The 16196-nt window shown below is 30.8% G+C and overlaps 2 protein-coding genes across 2 annotated transcripts; one reads left to right on the top strand and one right to left on the bottom strand.

Annotated features, from left to right (window-relative positions):
* Window positions 1-927: 927 nt before the first annotated feature.
* On the bottom strand, window positions 928-3913 carry LOC107958148 (cysteine proteinase RD21A). Its single transcript, XM_016893832.2, has 5 exons — window positions 3146-3913; window positions 2439-2677; window positions 2179-2319; window positions 1409-1861; window positions 928-1295 (listed from the first exon to the last, which is right to left on the bottom strand). Exons 1-5 carry the CDS (start codon window positions 3618-3620, stop codon window positions 1200-1202), a joined length of 1404 nt encoding a protein of 467 aa, XP_016749321.1. The 5' UTR covers window positions 3621-3913; the 3' UTR covers window positions 928-1199.
* A 10172-nt stretch (window positions 3914-14085) lies between these two features.
* On the top strand, window positions 14086-16191 carry LOC107944909 (uncharacterized). Its single transcript, XM_041111896.1, has 5 exons — window positions 14086-14319; window positions 14382-14483; window positions 14662-14780; window positions 15985-16074; window positions 16188-16191. The coding sequence occupies exons 1-5, from the start codon at window positions 14215-14217 to the stop codon at window positions 16189-16191; spliced, it is 420 nt and encodes a 139-aa protein (XP_040967830.1). The 5' UTR covers window positions 14086-14214.
* The last annotated feature ends 5 nt before the right edge of the window (window positions 16192-16196 follow it).

Genomic DNA, 16196 nt, shown 5'->3' with positions numbered 1-16196 from the left:
GAAGCCCGAAAAAGACGTCCAAATCGCCACAATGCCGACAAGGAAACCAAACATTGGCAATATAGCCCACCAGAAGAACGTCTGATTCAGTGACACTAATGCTGGTCGAGATGCGAGACCGGCAAGGTCCTGGGAGGCACCGAAATCGAACCACCATGAGAACAAAGGCTTCAACGAAAACAGAGACAAGATCCAAGAAATTCCTATTCGAAAAAAGGAGACCAGCTCCGAAGAATTGTGGAAGACCACGAGGAGGCGTGGCTCCACCATTCCAGCAGCCAAAGCCCACAAGGAAAAAGAGAAGGGGCCTCAGTTTTTCTACGAAAAAAAGGAAAAGGGCTAAAAAAAAAAAGAGTCGGCTTGCCAAAGAAAACTTGAGAGAAGGCAGAACTTTGTAGAGAGATTGTTTGCATTGAACAAATTCTGAAGGACTGATCTTGAGTTCTTAATGTCATTACCTTCTTATAAGATGAAAAAACACAGTCTTACCTAAATATAAATTGCAGTACTTATTGCAACATAGGCGACATTGATCATGCATAAATATATTCAATGCTTCAATTGTAAGAATTATCAGTTACTTTGTCAAAGGAATACCGGTAGAACTAATGCGATCTACCGGTATCATTAAAGAACCTGCATTATACGAAACAATTGATTGAATGTGACAAGCAATTTGAGGACAAAAGTAATAAGCTTTGTTCTACTCCATGTTTCGAGGCACTATACCCTGCTCAGCCTCTAATTGTCCTCAACTTATCAATCTATACTATTATGTTATTGAAATAAAAGGATTCAACAAATTATGAGGTATGCCCTGCAACCAGGGTTCCCAATGCTGTCATATCTTCCACTTCAAATTTAAAATCATGCAGGACTGTCAAAATATTGAAATGATAATGAACTAACCATAAGAGCAGGATAAGATTGACAGATCAATTCTTGCAAGTTATTGCTGAATGACATGATATACAGAAAACAATAGAAATTGGCAATGTTCTGTCTGTTTCAGAAATGCAGCATGGATTAATTAGGAAGCTATATACATAGTTGGCATCTGCGCAACATTTATAAACCATCCATCTGCCGAAATGAGAATGAAAGGAAGGATTGCAGTATGACAAAACAAAGGAGATCGGTCAAGCACTGTTCCCTTCTCCCTGTAATATCATTTTCTGCATAAAATCCCAGGCTTCTCCTTAAGCATTGTTCTTTACGCCAACACTTCCATGGGCCCAGAAAGGCGTAGCAGGAGTGCGCCTCAGTGCCTTCACTGCCATTGGGTTACCCTTGCTCTGCAAAACGAATTCAAGCAAGCAACAAAAACATTAATGACTTATAGGCCAAAAACATATGACCATATGCTATTCAAACAACAAAATGCAGCAAAATCATCCTTTCATCATACCATCAAGCAGGTGCCTTCATTTAAGTTGCAGATAGGATAGTCATGAGGACAGCAGCTGTAGTGGTCGTCACAGCAAGTGGCAGCCTCAAGTGGGCAGCACCCCCAAGCAAAGCAGTAGCCATAGTACTCGTAGACACAGCAGCAGGTATTGCTTTCAGGACAGCTGTAATAATTATCGCAAACAGTAGGAGGCTTTATTGGAGATGGAGGAGAGGGGCCAGGATTAGGGGGATTTTGACCATTTTTTATAGGATAAGAGGCCTCAATTGCAATTCCACATTTGCCTGTTGCTGTATTGGCTAGATTTCTTTCCATCCTGATATAACCTTCCTCTCCCCATTGATTACCCCATGAGTTCCTTACGATCCAGTAATCTTTACCATTCTCTGTGCCATATCCAACAGCAACCACACCATGGTCTAGTTGTGTCCCACATAGTCCGTTAAAAATACCCTACATTAAAAGAACAGTAGAATACATTATTCAAACCCCATTTTCAAAGACATAATTGCTTTGTGATCAATTATGAAATTAACTAAATAGTTACTCAGGCTTGACAAAGTCAAGAGTAATTAGCCACAAAGCATTCGATATTGTAATCCTTGGTTTCAATAAGTGACAAGCTAGTGACGAAAAACAACATCAACTAGAGAAGATCATCATTTCTAGGTTTCATTAAGTATGACCGAATGCAAAATGGGGATCATGGGTGTTAATCTAAACATATGGCCTTTGCAGTAACTGGTAATTTTGAAGGACATTATTCTTACCGATGCATACAACTGGAAAGCCCTGCCTCCAGCTTCAATGGCAACGCTAACCGGTTGACTCGCAAGTGCCTTTTTCAATGCGCCCTCATTATTTTGTGGAACATCTTCATAAGAGTCAATAGTAACAACCTTGGCAGTTTTCTGCAGGTGTAGAAAAAAAGACATGAGGAAGGGAAAGATAAATATATAGTTTGCAATCATATCCTTTCCGGATGAAACACCATCTTTGTTCCCTTTAGAACCTGAAACTAAATACCTACCTGCCGGTAGGAGTCACATCTGCCATCGTGACCTGTGTAAGGGTAATCTTCTTCAGTGTCAATACCACCATTCTTGATAATGAACTCAAAGGCATAATCCATGAGCCCTCCATTGCATCCTTCATTGTAGGATGTATCACAATCCACCAACTCCTGCTCGGAGAGTGATATGAGATCACCTGTAACGATCTGGTTTATCCCTTCCACCGCTCCAACAGTTGAGAAGGCCCAGCAACTCCCTGCATTCAAAACCGGATGGTCAGTAAATACATCTTACCAAAACATTTATGAGCAATTTAACATATACGAAATTCTCTCAATTAGAATACACTGGATTCAATTATTTCATATTTATGTACAAACTACAAACATCCAGCCAACTTATCCAAACACGATTGCTCTTCCATGACTTCAGTTTTCAGGATGGAGTAGGCCCTGAGCCTTCATGTGGACTGATCTGTTCGATCATGTCTTTTTCAGTTTTTACAGTTTCCTCGAAAGTACAACTGACACAAATAATTTCCAGTCGACAAATAAAAGGTAATAAAGATCAAAACACAAAACGATACTTGGTGTAGTTTTCATTAAACAAACAAAAATCCATCAAAGACAAAATAAGAATAGCATTGACCCAACTAAAATTAATGATCTGGTAATTAAAACAAAGTTCAATACTCAAAACCCAATAGGAGTTAAAGAACACGTACCGCAACTTCCCTGATCTTTGACAGGAACCACTGCCCCCTTCTCCCTCCAATCAATGGATGCCGGCAATTCCTCACCCACACGTGGCGCGTAACGATTACTCTTCTTGGAAACTTTGTTGCTGGATTTCTTAGTTCCCAAGTACATGGCTCGGTACTCATCGTTGGTCAGATCAGCGAACCGGTTCAACCCAACTTTAAAACTGTGGCTCTCATTGGCGTTATGTTCATCGATGAACCTAAGATTGTCCTTAAAAATCTTGAACCTCCTCTCTTTCTCGCCCAAGCCGTTGTACGCTTTTCCATGCTTCACAAGCCACTCCTCGTACATGACCATAACCTCGTCGTCTGTTCTCCAACTGGACTTGGACTTGTCGGGATGGCCTTCATCGTAGGATATGATCGACATGTCGAGAGCTGATGATAAAGTGAACATCATCAGCAAGAGCATCGCCATAGCTGATCGCTGTAAACCCATGTCTCTGATAAAAAGGTGAAAGAGAGGATTTTGAATGTGTGGGGAGAAGAAAGGGCAATGATGAAGGATTTATAAAGGAATGAACTTGGTAAACTCAATATAAAAATCTAAATAGAAAAGAAATACCCCAGCAGGATTAGTTGGGCACTAATTTTATTTATTTGTTTATTGAGAAACGGAAGGGGGAGTGACAAGGTAGAACAGCACATCAAAGAAGCATGTGGATGAGTTAGAAACGTGATGGGTTTGAGAAAAAGACACCAGCCCACGGAAGTAGGAGCTCTTGTAATAAAATCCTGAAAGCTGCTTTGACGGAAAATTCTAAAAACAGCTGTTTTTTTAACACAAAAATTTATAATAAATATAATTAAAAAAACGTTTTTACATGATTCGTATAATATTTATGTAATAGAATAATGTTTCATATAATTATAGTATTTCATGTGATTACATTTTTAAAAAAAAAAAAAACTTTTTTTGAAATGCTCGTCGTAATACTTCTGCTGCTATAACTGCGGTAAGAACATTATTTTTAACCTTGGAATGGTAATTGGCAAACTAAATGGTTCGGGTGGGAGTATTGGGCCGGGCCTTTTCTTAGTTGGTATAACCCAATACGCAAAGTTGGAGTGTTTGGAAGGGATGAATGACTTTTGGTTTCGGCTTTAGTATTTGCGTCAATAGTTTCGGAGAGTTTGCGTCAATAATTTCGGCTCTCTGCCTCTCCATTTCCACATTTCGCTTTCAAATACAAATAGCTTCTCCCTTAAATAATAATAAGTTGTCAGTACCTATATTTTGATAAAATTAGATATTTATTTTTTAAATTTATTTTTTAAATTTATTAATTTAACATATTTTTGTTATCAATTATATATTATATCATATTAAATCAATCTAATCAACATGTAAAAATTGATAACTTTGGATAAAAAAATGTAAAAATATTAATAACTAGATTATATTTTTTAAATTCAAAAATAAAAAAGTCTTAAGATTTGAAGCATAAAAACTAAATCTAAATTTTAACAAAAGGACAAGGATTCTTCCCTTTCTTTTGTAAAAAAATGTCAAGAGGAAATTCCTTTTCCAGAAAATCTGAATATGTAATTATTTAATAGAATTTTTACTAAAAAAAATTTAATATAGAAGATGATATATTAACGTTTAGACAATTTTCTCAAGTTTAAAAAAAACTAAAGCTCTTCCTAAGATTCATAGAATCTGTCTAAAACCATAGATATCAAGGATTAATTTTTATCACATTAATTTTTTTTTAATTATAAAAGGAGGCAACTAATACTTACTTGAATCTAGATAATACTTAAATTTATGAACGTGTTAATATACGAATTATTTTATCACATGATATTGGTTACTTCAAAAATGTGCTTATCTGAAATTTCTACCTTATAATTTTTTCATAATAACTTATAATTCTTGTGACAATGACATATTTTTGTCAACGACTAAATATCCACTATTTTAACCTAATTAACAATTTCTAAATATACAACTGGTTTTCCAACTTAACCAGAAAAATAAAAATTAATCTGCCAAGTTTCCTTCTCGTTTAAGCAACTTTTTGTAATGTCAAAAAAGGATAATGACAAAAAACTCCCTTATACTTTAATAAAATTTTATCAATTTCAATTTTTTATTTTTTGAGTTAATTTTAGCAGTTGCATTTGACAATAAACCATTTAAAAAGAAGTAATCGTTATTTTTTAACAAAAATATTGACTAAAATATTAAAATTTTAAACTTGGTATTATGCATGAAGTTCACATATATTTCATGTTAATTTTTAATTTTTTTATATTATTTATATCCTATCAAGCGTATTCCTGCCACGCAGCTCTCACAACAATTGTAATTATGTGATGAAACCCTTAACCCAAGCATTTAGTATGTAAAAGCTTTAAATTAATGTGTCATGTAAGATAAATAATGTCATTTTAGTACAAAATACACATGAATTATCACACATGTTATCACGCCAATATTATTAAAAATTAATATCTTAACTATTATTTCCGTTAAAAGAAAGCAATGACTTTTTAAAAATAATTAATAACTAAATTTAGTTAAAAATAAAAATTAAATTGATAAAAAATAAATATTAAAGATTAAACTTATCCATTGACAGAGGTAAAATGAAAAAAATTTAATTTAGACCCTTTATAATTTATAATTTTAAAAATTAGTAATGATAAAATTACACTTTAACCCTAAAATGATAATAATTTAATTTAATCCTTTAAAAATTATAAATATGTAAAATATTAAAATAACAAAATTACATTTTTACTATCCAATTTAATTCTAGCTCCCAAACCAAACTATTCGTTATACCTTAATATAATTAGAATTATCAATTCTTTAATTTGAGATTAATCAACGTTAAATTTAGAAGAAGGTGATTAATCAAACTTTCACACGTAATTTCTTACATTCCTTTAAAGAAAATCAAAACTTTTAGTTTCCTTTTTCTCTAAGAAATTTGTCACACGTGCCAACTTACTTTTCTGATGTAGCCGACTACTTCCACGAAAGCACATGCGAATATTGATATTATTATAAAATCAAATATGCATTTTTGTTCAATATAATAATTTTAAAAGCAGTTTTTTCTTAAATCAAATTTTTAAACAGTTTTCAAGTTACCATCTTAGAAAAATAAAAATAAAAGGCTTAAATACTCATTTGGCCCCTGAATTTAATACATTCTCTCAATTTAATATTTATAGTTTTTTTATCCTAACTTGGTACCTAACTATTTTTCCATTCACTATTTTAATACTTTTTAGTTTTGCTTTTAAGGATTAAGGCTCAATCAAACTAATCGAGTTAAAATTCAATCGGCAAAAATAACATATTTTTAAGTTTTAATTTTGAGGATTAAGGCTTTGAAAATTTCTGAATTAGTCCTTTGAAAACTAGTTTGAATGGGAGATTAAGAAGGGATTTCGAAAATCAGGTTTTAATTTGTCTTTGAAATGTTTTCCTAAAAAAATTGTTTTAGGGTTTGATTTTTTGAAAACCAGTAAGGAAAAAAATATTTGAATTTTATTTTTTAATAAAAAATTGAAGAATTTTATTTTAGAAAGAAAAATCAAAATTGATTTTCCGTGCTTTTTTTAATTTAAAAGTTTATGTTTTTATTTTATTTATTTGAAAAAATTATTACTTACATTTTTTTTAGATAACTTTAAATATTTTTAGATGATGATGTCATTATTGTCATGTGTTGCAGTTGTAAAATGAGAGGTATCAAAATTGAACGGTGTTAAAAAAAAAATCAAATAGACAAAAAAACTATAAAGATTGAGTTGAGATAATATGTCAAATTCATGGGGAAAAAAATAGTCTCTATTCTTTAAAAATAGTAATTTTATCATCAATTATTGTATCTGACATAAATATATATTTGCAACATATTAACTTATCTACAAATGCTTTTTTTTAGATATGCTTATGAAAGAAGTTGAAACATTGTTTCTGAGTTTTAAACAAAAAGAATGTTTAAATGTAAACAAAAAATCTTCCTGCTAAAGTAAATAAAAAATTAATTGAGTTTTTAATCGAAAGTTATTCATTAATTTAATCTTTGAAATATAATTTTCATCAAAATTTATAACAGATCGTTAAGCGGCAATGTGGCAATTGAATTAATAATTGACATGAAAAATTAATGACGTAGAGGTTAATGTGACATTAAATTATTTAATTATTTTATAAAGACTTAATTTTTTAATTATTTAAAATTAAAACTTATTAAAATATTTTTTGATATAAAAATATTATAAAAAATTTATGATTTTTGAAAAACTATAAAACTTGAAAAATATTTTTAAAAACAAAAATTTATTTATGAAAATGAATTCAATATTTGGCAACTAAATCAAATCAAGCCCGACAGTGAGGATTGAAATAATCTAAAAAAATTCTCAAGATGCCAACAACGAATGACATGTTGTATAAGCTTTTATCTCCTTAGACCTACCAATAATGTCGATAAGGACATGGACGAATAGGACCAAGACTTTATTTTTATGGCTAATGTGCCTTTGAACAATGATGATATATATAATACATTAACCTTGCTTAATTATTATCGCATACTGCTAGCCAGTGGTCGGTATTTAATAATTTGCTTTCAGACATCATCATATAAATGAATTTACTTATCAACCCCCCTCCTTTTTAAAATACAGTAAGATAATTTTTATTTAACATTAAAAATTATTTCATTAGTTTAAAATTAAACATATTAAATTACATTAATTTGTTTTTTCACGGAATCCGTTTATTATTATTTCGGGACAAATCAGAGAACATCATATGGTGAAAGATAAGATAATAGTAAAGAGGAGATTCCCCAACCAGCTCCAAATGCAATGCATGGTAGTCCAATTGGATAAAGGATTCCGTAAAGCTGATGATAATAATAATAGAAGTGGTGAGTGAATCTGATGCAATCAAGGAGAAGATATTTTCTGGGTTCAACCTCCATACTTCCAGCCAGTTGGCCCATGTGCTGACATATATGGGCGAGGATCTCCCCAGGGAGCTCTTTATGTCTTTTGCAAGATCTCTTTTCTTTTTTGTTTGTTTGGACTTTGATTTTTTTTTCCCTTGTTGTTTATGTTTCAACATCTTATTGGTGGAAAGATGGCGTTACGGAGTTTTGTTGCCTCTCGGACTTTTTAAGTCTTAAAATTTGAAACTTGTTGATTCCGTTTCACATTTAAAGAAAAATAAACTAATACAAACTTTACTTCCTTCCCCATCTTAGTTCATTGCATAAGGCATGTTGAAATTACTAACGGCGTGAACCCAATTAAAGAAACAAAAAGTCAATCCAACCAGCCTCTCAAATTTCCCATTTGCCCATACCAAAATCCTTGGGAATAATTTGTTAAACCATGCATAAACTGGCAGATTGTCAGTCAACAAAACTTTAAAATATTGACTTACGCAACTAGAGGTGCAAAAGTCGAATCATATCAATTAAAACGATTTTAATTGCATTGGTTAAGAGATGGGGTAAAACCAAAGTTCCTTATCTCGTCCCAACAATTAATTTCGCCTGTCTGGTTTGTACTGAATTATCTTCATTTAGTACTGGTTAACTAAATATGGGGTTGAATCGAATCTCTTTGGATAAAAATGGACGGGTGAGTGGTGACACTTCTGCATTTGTTAGGTCATCTATGATCTAACCCCAGTCTTCAAGCGGAAGTCAGGTTGACTGCTCTATTGCAATTGAGATTTGGTCTGTGCATCATAGTTTGATTTCAGCTGTTGCTAGATGGTTCTCAAACGTGGGTTTCGCTGCTAATTATTCTTTGAATGCATTCAAGATTTTGGGAAATTCAATGCAAGTTGGGGGTGCGTATAACATGGATACTGTTCTACGCCTTGCTTCTGCTGCATCTTCAGTTCCTTACATGTCTGCATCAAAGAGATCGGGTAAAACGATTAAATTAAGTTGAGTTCAGTTTTGGAAAATACGCTTTAACTGATTTTCAAATATGATATTATATTTTTTATTTTAAAAATAAATAAACCCAACCTATTACTGAAACCCAATGCTCAAAAACAATGAAATATATATATCTTTTGTTTCAAAAACAATTTTCATATTTTATTTTTAAAAATTAAAAAACACCATTGATAAATAAGAATAAAAAATCATTTTCAATAATTAAAGCATGTTTAGTATTTATTTATTTTATAGAAACATAAGAAATAAAACACAATTTATATATTTGTTCTCGTTCCCATCACTTAGAGATGTTCAAATAGTCGGTTTAGTTAATATCTAAATCAAATTATTATTAACTGAATTACTCAAAATGTAAAAAATTTTAACCGTTAATTGAACAGAAGTATTTCATTTAATTCAACCGATTAATCGAATTAACAGAAATTTATATATTTTTGTCTTTTGGTTAAAATACATTGCTAATGTTAATTACAAATATATAAATGATATTAATTTATTATATATAAATAATAATTAAAGAATCTATGTAGTTAATTTCTTATGGTAAAATTATATTTTAATATATTTAATTTAATGTCCTTAATAATTATTTTACTTTCTCATTATTATTTATCTTATTGCCCACCACCGTTATGTTTGCATCCAAACGCATATATTATAAATATTTTAATCTTCCCGCTACAATATTCATACTTATAACTCTATACAGTAACAAATCTCACCATATTCAATTTCATCATTTGAAGGGGTTAATATCTACTAAGTTACTTTTATCACCATTCAAATGTTTAGGACTCATATATCTACTAATTTCTCCATCCAATATTTTGACTACATTTGGGCATTGTTGTTATTGTATATTATTTTTTTGTTAAATTTTGCTACTAGTCCTTATACATTGCGTTAGTTATGGGTTTAGTTCATAAACTTTAATTTAATCATTTTTAGTCTATATACTTTTTGAATTAGTCAAATTTAGTCCTTATATTTTTTAAAAGTTTGAAACTTTAGTCCTAATCCACATGATAGCAGTTAAATTCAATTGGTTAAATTCTACTATTAATCTTGTGCTATGCATAAAATTAAAGATTTAATTCATGTTTTCTAATTGGGTCATTCTTAACCCTTATGCAAATGGTAACATTTAAATACATTAACTGAATCTTTTTTATAAATAATATGTAGAAATAATAAGTTGACATCGCATCACACATACATTTACTGTATTAAAATTTAAAAATAACATAACTGAACTTAAAATTTTAATAACTACGGGTTATAATTTTAAATTTTAAATGTTACAAGTATGTAAAAAAATAGAATAACTTATGCATATTATTAGTATAATGATTAATAGCAAAATTTAACATTTTTTAAAATATTTTTCTCTAGTCCCTAGAATTCGCAGCACTTAGGGTTGGGGATTGGCATTTGGTTTTTCTTGTTATTTCTTTGTTCATTTTGGATACAAATTCTGTTTCTGAATGGGCTACTTTGACTGCTTCCAGATTAGGTTATGGGCTCTTAGCTTCTTTCCATTGTCCTTCGTTTTCTTTGTTTTTCAGGTGTTGAGAAACTACATCTATCGATCTAAAGAAGAAAAACCGTAATGCATTCCATTTTCAACTATGCATACTAATTTTAAATAAGGTAAACTATTAAAATAGTTTTTTTTTATCAAGTTAGATTCTAGTCACTTATGTTTGAGATGTTATGGTTAGTACTTACGTTATCGTGTTGTAACATTTTAGTCATTGAGTCGCTAATTGTTTTGTTAACAGTATTAACGATATACTGACGTGGCACGTTAAATCATAATTTCAAATAAAATTTTTAGATTAAATTATACAATTAGTCCTTATATTTTTTTCGTTTTGAGTAATTTATTTTTTTTCCTTTTTTGTTCTTTTAAACTTTCTTTTTCTTTTCTTTTTCTTTTGGTTTTTTTATTAAAATAACTCAAAAAATTTAATTAATTATCAAAATAACCCATTTTTTTAATTAAATACGAAAATGACCTGAAATCTACAGTAAAAGTCGGTGGAGCCAAATGGTTTGGCGCCACCAACATGCCACGTCAGCTTCCATGAAAAAAAAATTTTTTTTGGTGGAGTCATGTAGAATGACGTCATCTGTATAAATACCAGTGAAATACTAAAATTTCTGAAAATATGGGATACTTTAAAAAAATTTACCATTTTCTGGTGGAGCCAACTAATTTGGCGCCACCAGATTCGCTCACACCTACCCTGCTGTTACTTTCTTTTCTTTTTTTACTTTTTTTACTTTCATCTTATTGTTTCTTTATTTTTTTAAAGTTTTTTCTTTTTTATTTTATCTTTATTTTATTTATTTATTTTATTAATTTTAAAAAACTTGAAATGTATATGATAACATGTTAATTTCCATATTTTTTGTGTTTAATTTGCTTTATTTTTGAACTGAAATCTACTAATTAAGTGCTTTTATAATTTAATCTTGTCAGGAATGCAATTAGTCAAGAACAAGCTAAAAATGGCCAATTTAAAAGACAATCATTGAAATGGGATCAAATCAAAAAGGTGGAGGAAGCCAAGAACACATCAAATATTTTAACTTTGTAAAAGCCAAAAATAGGAAAATCTTATTTTATTTATTTTTATTTTTATTTTATATTAAATTAGTTTAGACTAAATTTTGTAAACCCCATATATATAAATAAGGGCTTTATGTTCTTAAGAAATCATCCATTAATTCTGTATTCCTACTTCAAATTGGAATAGAATTGTTCTTCTCTTTTCTTTCAAGTGGACGTGAGCTACTGCCATTTTCATTTGAATTTTGCTTGCTTTTATAAAATTGGGCTAATTGCCTTCCAAGTTCATTTCATTCCCCAAATTCCTCAATTATCATCAACCTACCTTTCTAAACATACAAAGCATGATTAATTGCATGCTTGACTAAATTTCATATTAGGTTTAGGCCGGTGTTCTTTCCGGTCGGGAATCTGAGATACGAATTCGTGCTAGAATTCGTCTAATCGGTATTCATTCTTTTCCTAAGTATCGGGATTGACAACTCATCCCTTAAGGTTAACTAGATTACAAGTCAAAAAGTGCACGTTGGATTGAAGTCGTGTTAGATGACAGTTGGAGAAACGAGTCGGTCGTGCTGTATTCAGATCTTTGAGAACAAATCGAGGAAGAAGTGATCTAATTTAAACGACCCACGTGGTTGATGCCGTTAATTTGAGTTGGGTTCTTCAGCATGCAAGGCTGCCAAATCTTGAACAGGGAACATGTGTATCTCGGTTAGATAATCGGTAAGGGTTGGTTTGCAGGTTGTACCGGAACCAGCTACGTGAGGAAGAATTGGTGGTTAAGACGTTCTTAATTGCTAAAATTCACTTATCGTTTAAAGGAGAAGAAAAATTTTCAAGGATCGATTCTTGATACGAAATTTACCAAGTCTAAGGCTAAGGCTTGTTTTATATGTTTACACAAGTTTTAATTTATTTCCAGTTTACATTTATTTTTAATAGTAGTCAATCATTTATTTAAGCTGACTAGATTATTTACTTTCTTAAATATTTTTAATAGCACTACTTTGCTCAACGTGTTCTGATTACATGAAACTTGTCTCTGTTTAGTTATTATTATTCTTTTTAACTATTTTATTGTATTAAATTAATCTCTACGTGTTAGTTATAATTTTTTTAATTTTAGTACACATTCATAAATTTGTATATTAATTTTTTAATTTTATTACAAATTCATAGATTTATACACTTAATATATATTTTTAATAGGGTTTAGGGAAATATATTTAAAATTTTAAAAAACTTAAAAAATTTTAAATATATTAAAAATGTTAAGTATAACCAATTTTAAAATTTTAATATATTTAATATATTTTTAAAAAATTAAATATATTAAAAAATGTTAAGTATAACCAATTTTAAAATTTTAATATATTCAATATATTTTTTAAAAATATATTTTAAAATGTTAATATATTTAATTTTTTTAATAGGAAAGGAGAAAAAAGATTTTTTAATATATTTAAAATTTTTAAAAAATTAAAAAAATTAAATATATTAAAAATTTAAAAATGATAAAAGAAAATGTTGAGTATAACCAATTATAAATTTTTAATAACTGAATATACTTAAATATATTAAAATCCGTGAGCATCGAAAAAGTACATTATCAGGCCCTCGTCTTAGTAAACCGAGTCCGTAAATATTTATTAGGAATATTTTTTAGTCTAGTTGTGTGTCTAAATATGCTTTAATTAAGTGAATTTAGCTTAATTTAAAGTAATTGGGAAAAAGAATCAAATTGAATAAAGAGTGAAAGTCTAATTATAGATTAAAATAAAGTAAAAAGGGCTAAAATGGCAATTAAGCCATTTAGCATAAGTTGAGGCGGCAAATATGTTAAAATCTAACACCATGTTTGGTTGGGTGTATTGGCATAGCCAATACACCCCTAATCAGTGGCCCCACTTAATCCTCCTTTAATCCATTGTTTGGTTGGTTGTATTATTATTACGTCCCAAATCTGTTCCTTCCCTAATACACCCGGTCCCGTAATATGTAATCCCCCCATCCAGCACCGATTACAAAATCCTTACCCATTTCTTATTTTCGTTTCCTTTTTCTGCCCTCATAGATTTCTGTTTCTTCTTCTATCGATATTGCAGTTCTGTCCTCATTTCTTCAGCTTTCATAACAAATCCTCAACATTGTCTTCATCGGAGGCCGATTTTTTTCTCTCCTTTATTGTTTTTTTTTTGGTTTGGGTTTTGTTTGAATGAAGCTTTTGTTCCATGGATTTGTTATCTCAATCGGCTGACACTTCATCAACGCTCTCTTTAGGGTTAGTTTCATCTTCACCGCAATCTCACCGTACCCAGATCCCTGATGACTCTATTAGTCTCAAGGTGGACGGAAGGGACCGACTCAGATTTTGCACTCGCCAAACTCTGAACGCAACTCAGATTTTTATCAGGACCGACTCAGTTTAATGATTAATCACGCTAGAAAGGTAAGAGAGTAACGAAGGATCGATCATCGCCAAAGTCAACGAACCGCTCAAAATAATGGCTGGAAACTTAGGATGCGTCGTCGTATCCGTTGATGGCAACGAAGGAAGCATGGACGCCTTACGATGGGCGCTCGATAATGTTAAGCTCCGACTATTCACGGCATGATTGATTTTTCTTATTTCTGATATGTGCGAATTTATTTTTTCTTTTTTGAAATTCAGCCCATCGAAGTTCCTGCATTCACGGTAGCTATCGAGGCGCATCAGAAGAGAATCACTGATGCGATCTTGAACCATGCTCTTCAGATTTGCGCTGAAAAGAAGGTCAATTATTATTATTATTATTTATTTTTCCAAGTTATTGTTAATTAAGGTATATAGGCAAATATTCTTTAGAGGTTTGACCTTAAGTGATTAATTAATTTGATTAAATTCATCGTTTTTGTTAGTATTTAACTTGCTGAGGAAAATGAATTACGAGTTTGGAATATTTCTAACTCAGGCAAACGTGAAAACTCAAGTTGTGATTGGGGATCCAAAGGAAAAAATTTGTGAAGTAATTGAAAATGTGCATGCTGATTTGCTTGTGATGGGTTCCCGAGCTTTTGGCCCTATTAAAAGGTATTTTCGTCATTGCAATGTAACATTCCTTGAATCGAGACTGGTTGAATTGTTTCATTAGACCATTTGTGTTATAGTTTTATTCATGTTGATTGAGTTCGTTTTCATGGAATTTGGTTATATCTCTGCATCACATGAATTGCCTATGCATTTAGTTTAGTATTTCACATTGTTGTTAAGATGTTTAACCTTGTGAATCCTGATCATTGATCAAGGCATCATAAAAAGAGAGCTGATCAAGCATGATAATAATGGACTAAATGAAGCCTTAGTGAAGAAGTTAGCATATAGGCTAAGCTTATCAATTGTAACAACTTCTAATTGAAATGTGAAATGAAAATTTATATTACTGGATTGGGGAATTTGTTCTATTTAGTAAAGCATTCTAATATATGTCTTTTGAAGCATTGTTACATGTGTGCTCAGAAGTTTTTAACATGAATAAACATTTGTTTATATTCCTGCATTCTTGTTTTGGACATGCAAAGCCTTTTGTTTAGATGATTTTCCTGCTTCAACTATGGTGTTTCGACTCTAGCTTCTTTTTGTCTTTTCTTTGGATGGACCAACTCCGCCTTCTGTTGTTGGATGCCTCCCTTAAATTAGTTAATAGCATTGATATTACTTGCATCAATACAGTTGGTAGGACATAGGACTACTATTATAACTTGCCTTCCAGTGGACCATCCATTCATTTCAAATATGATGTTCATATCTGCTGCTATTTGCTCCGAATGTTGTAGCTAAAGATAAAAAATTGGCATTACCTAAGGAAAGGTGATCGGTGTCTCTGGTAGCATTTCTCATTGCTTAAAATCATAAAATTAATAACACAGTAGACCATGTTGAGAAAGATGATGAAGCCGATTGTTTCTCATTGTAGCACATATATTTGAGTTATATATGTATATAGTTTAGTTGCTAATTTCATGCTGTTCAATTATTGGCATTGCCATAATTTTTTTTATAGTATCAAGCACTAAAAAGATTTTCATATAAAGCTGGCAATGGGAAGGATCATATTTGCTCTGAATTATTTTCTTGTACAAAGTTGTAGTTTCCTATTTTGCATTCAGAAAGCTCAAACATGACTTAAAACTTATATATATATTCTCTTGTTCAGATTAAATTTGTATACTAAGGAGTGTGATACTGATATATTACTTATGAACTGGTTTGGGCTATTTCATGGTTCTTTATGCAGAATGTTGTGGTTGATCAAGCACTTGGGCCTGGAAAAAGAGTTACCATTGCAATGGGAACTAACCAAAACTTGGATTATGGTAATAAAATTGTTCTTATACTATTTCATGTTTCATGTTTCATTGTCATGTAATTGTTTTTCTGAATTGATTTTCTGAATTTAGCTTTTAATTTCTTCTGCTGAATGCTTGCTTTATATTGTAGTTGAACAAA

The sequence above is a fragment of the Gossypium hirsutum genome, chromosome A05 (genome assembly GCF_007990345.1).
Source record: "Gossypium hirsutum isolate 1008001.06 chromosome A05, Gossypium_hirsutum_v2.1, whole genome shotgun sequence".
In the NCBI taxonomy this organism is placed as follows: Eukaryota; Viridiplantae; Streptophyta; class Magnoliopsida; order Malvales; family Malvaceae; genus Gossypium; species Gossypium hirsutum.
The sequence above is the reverse complement of the archived record's forward strand: the minus strand, read 5'-3'. Positions and strand labels throughout refer to the sequence as shown.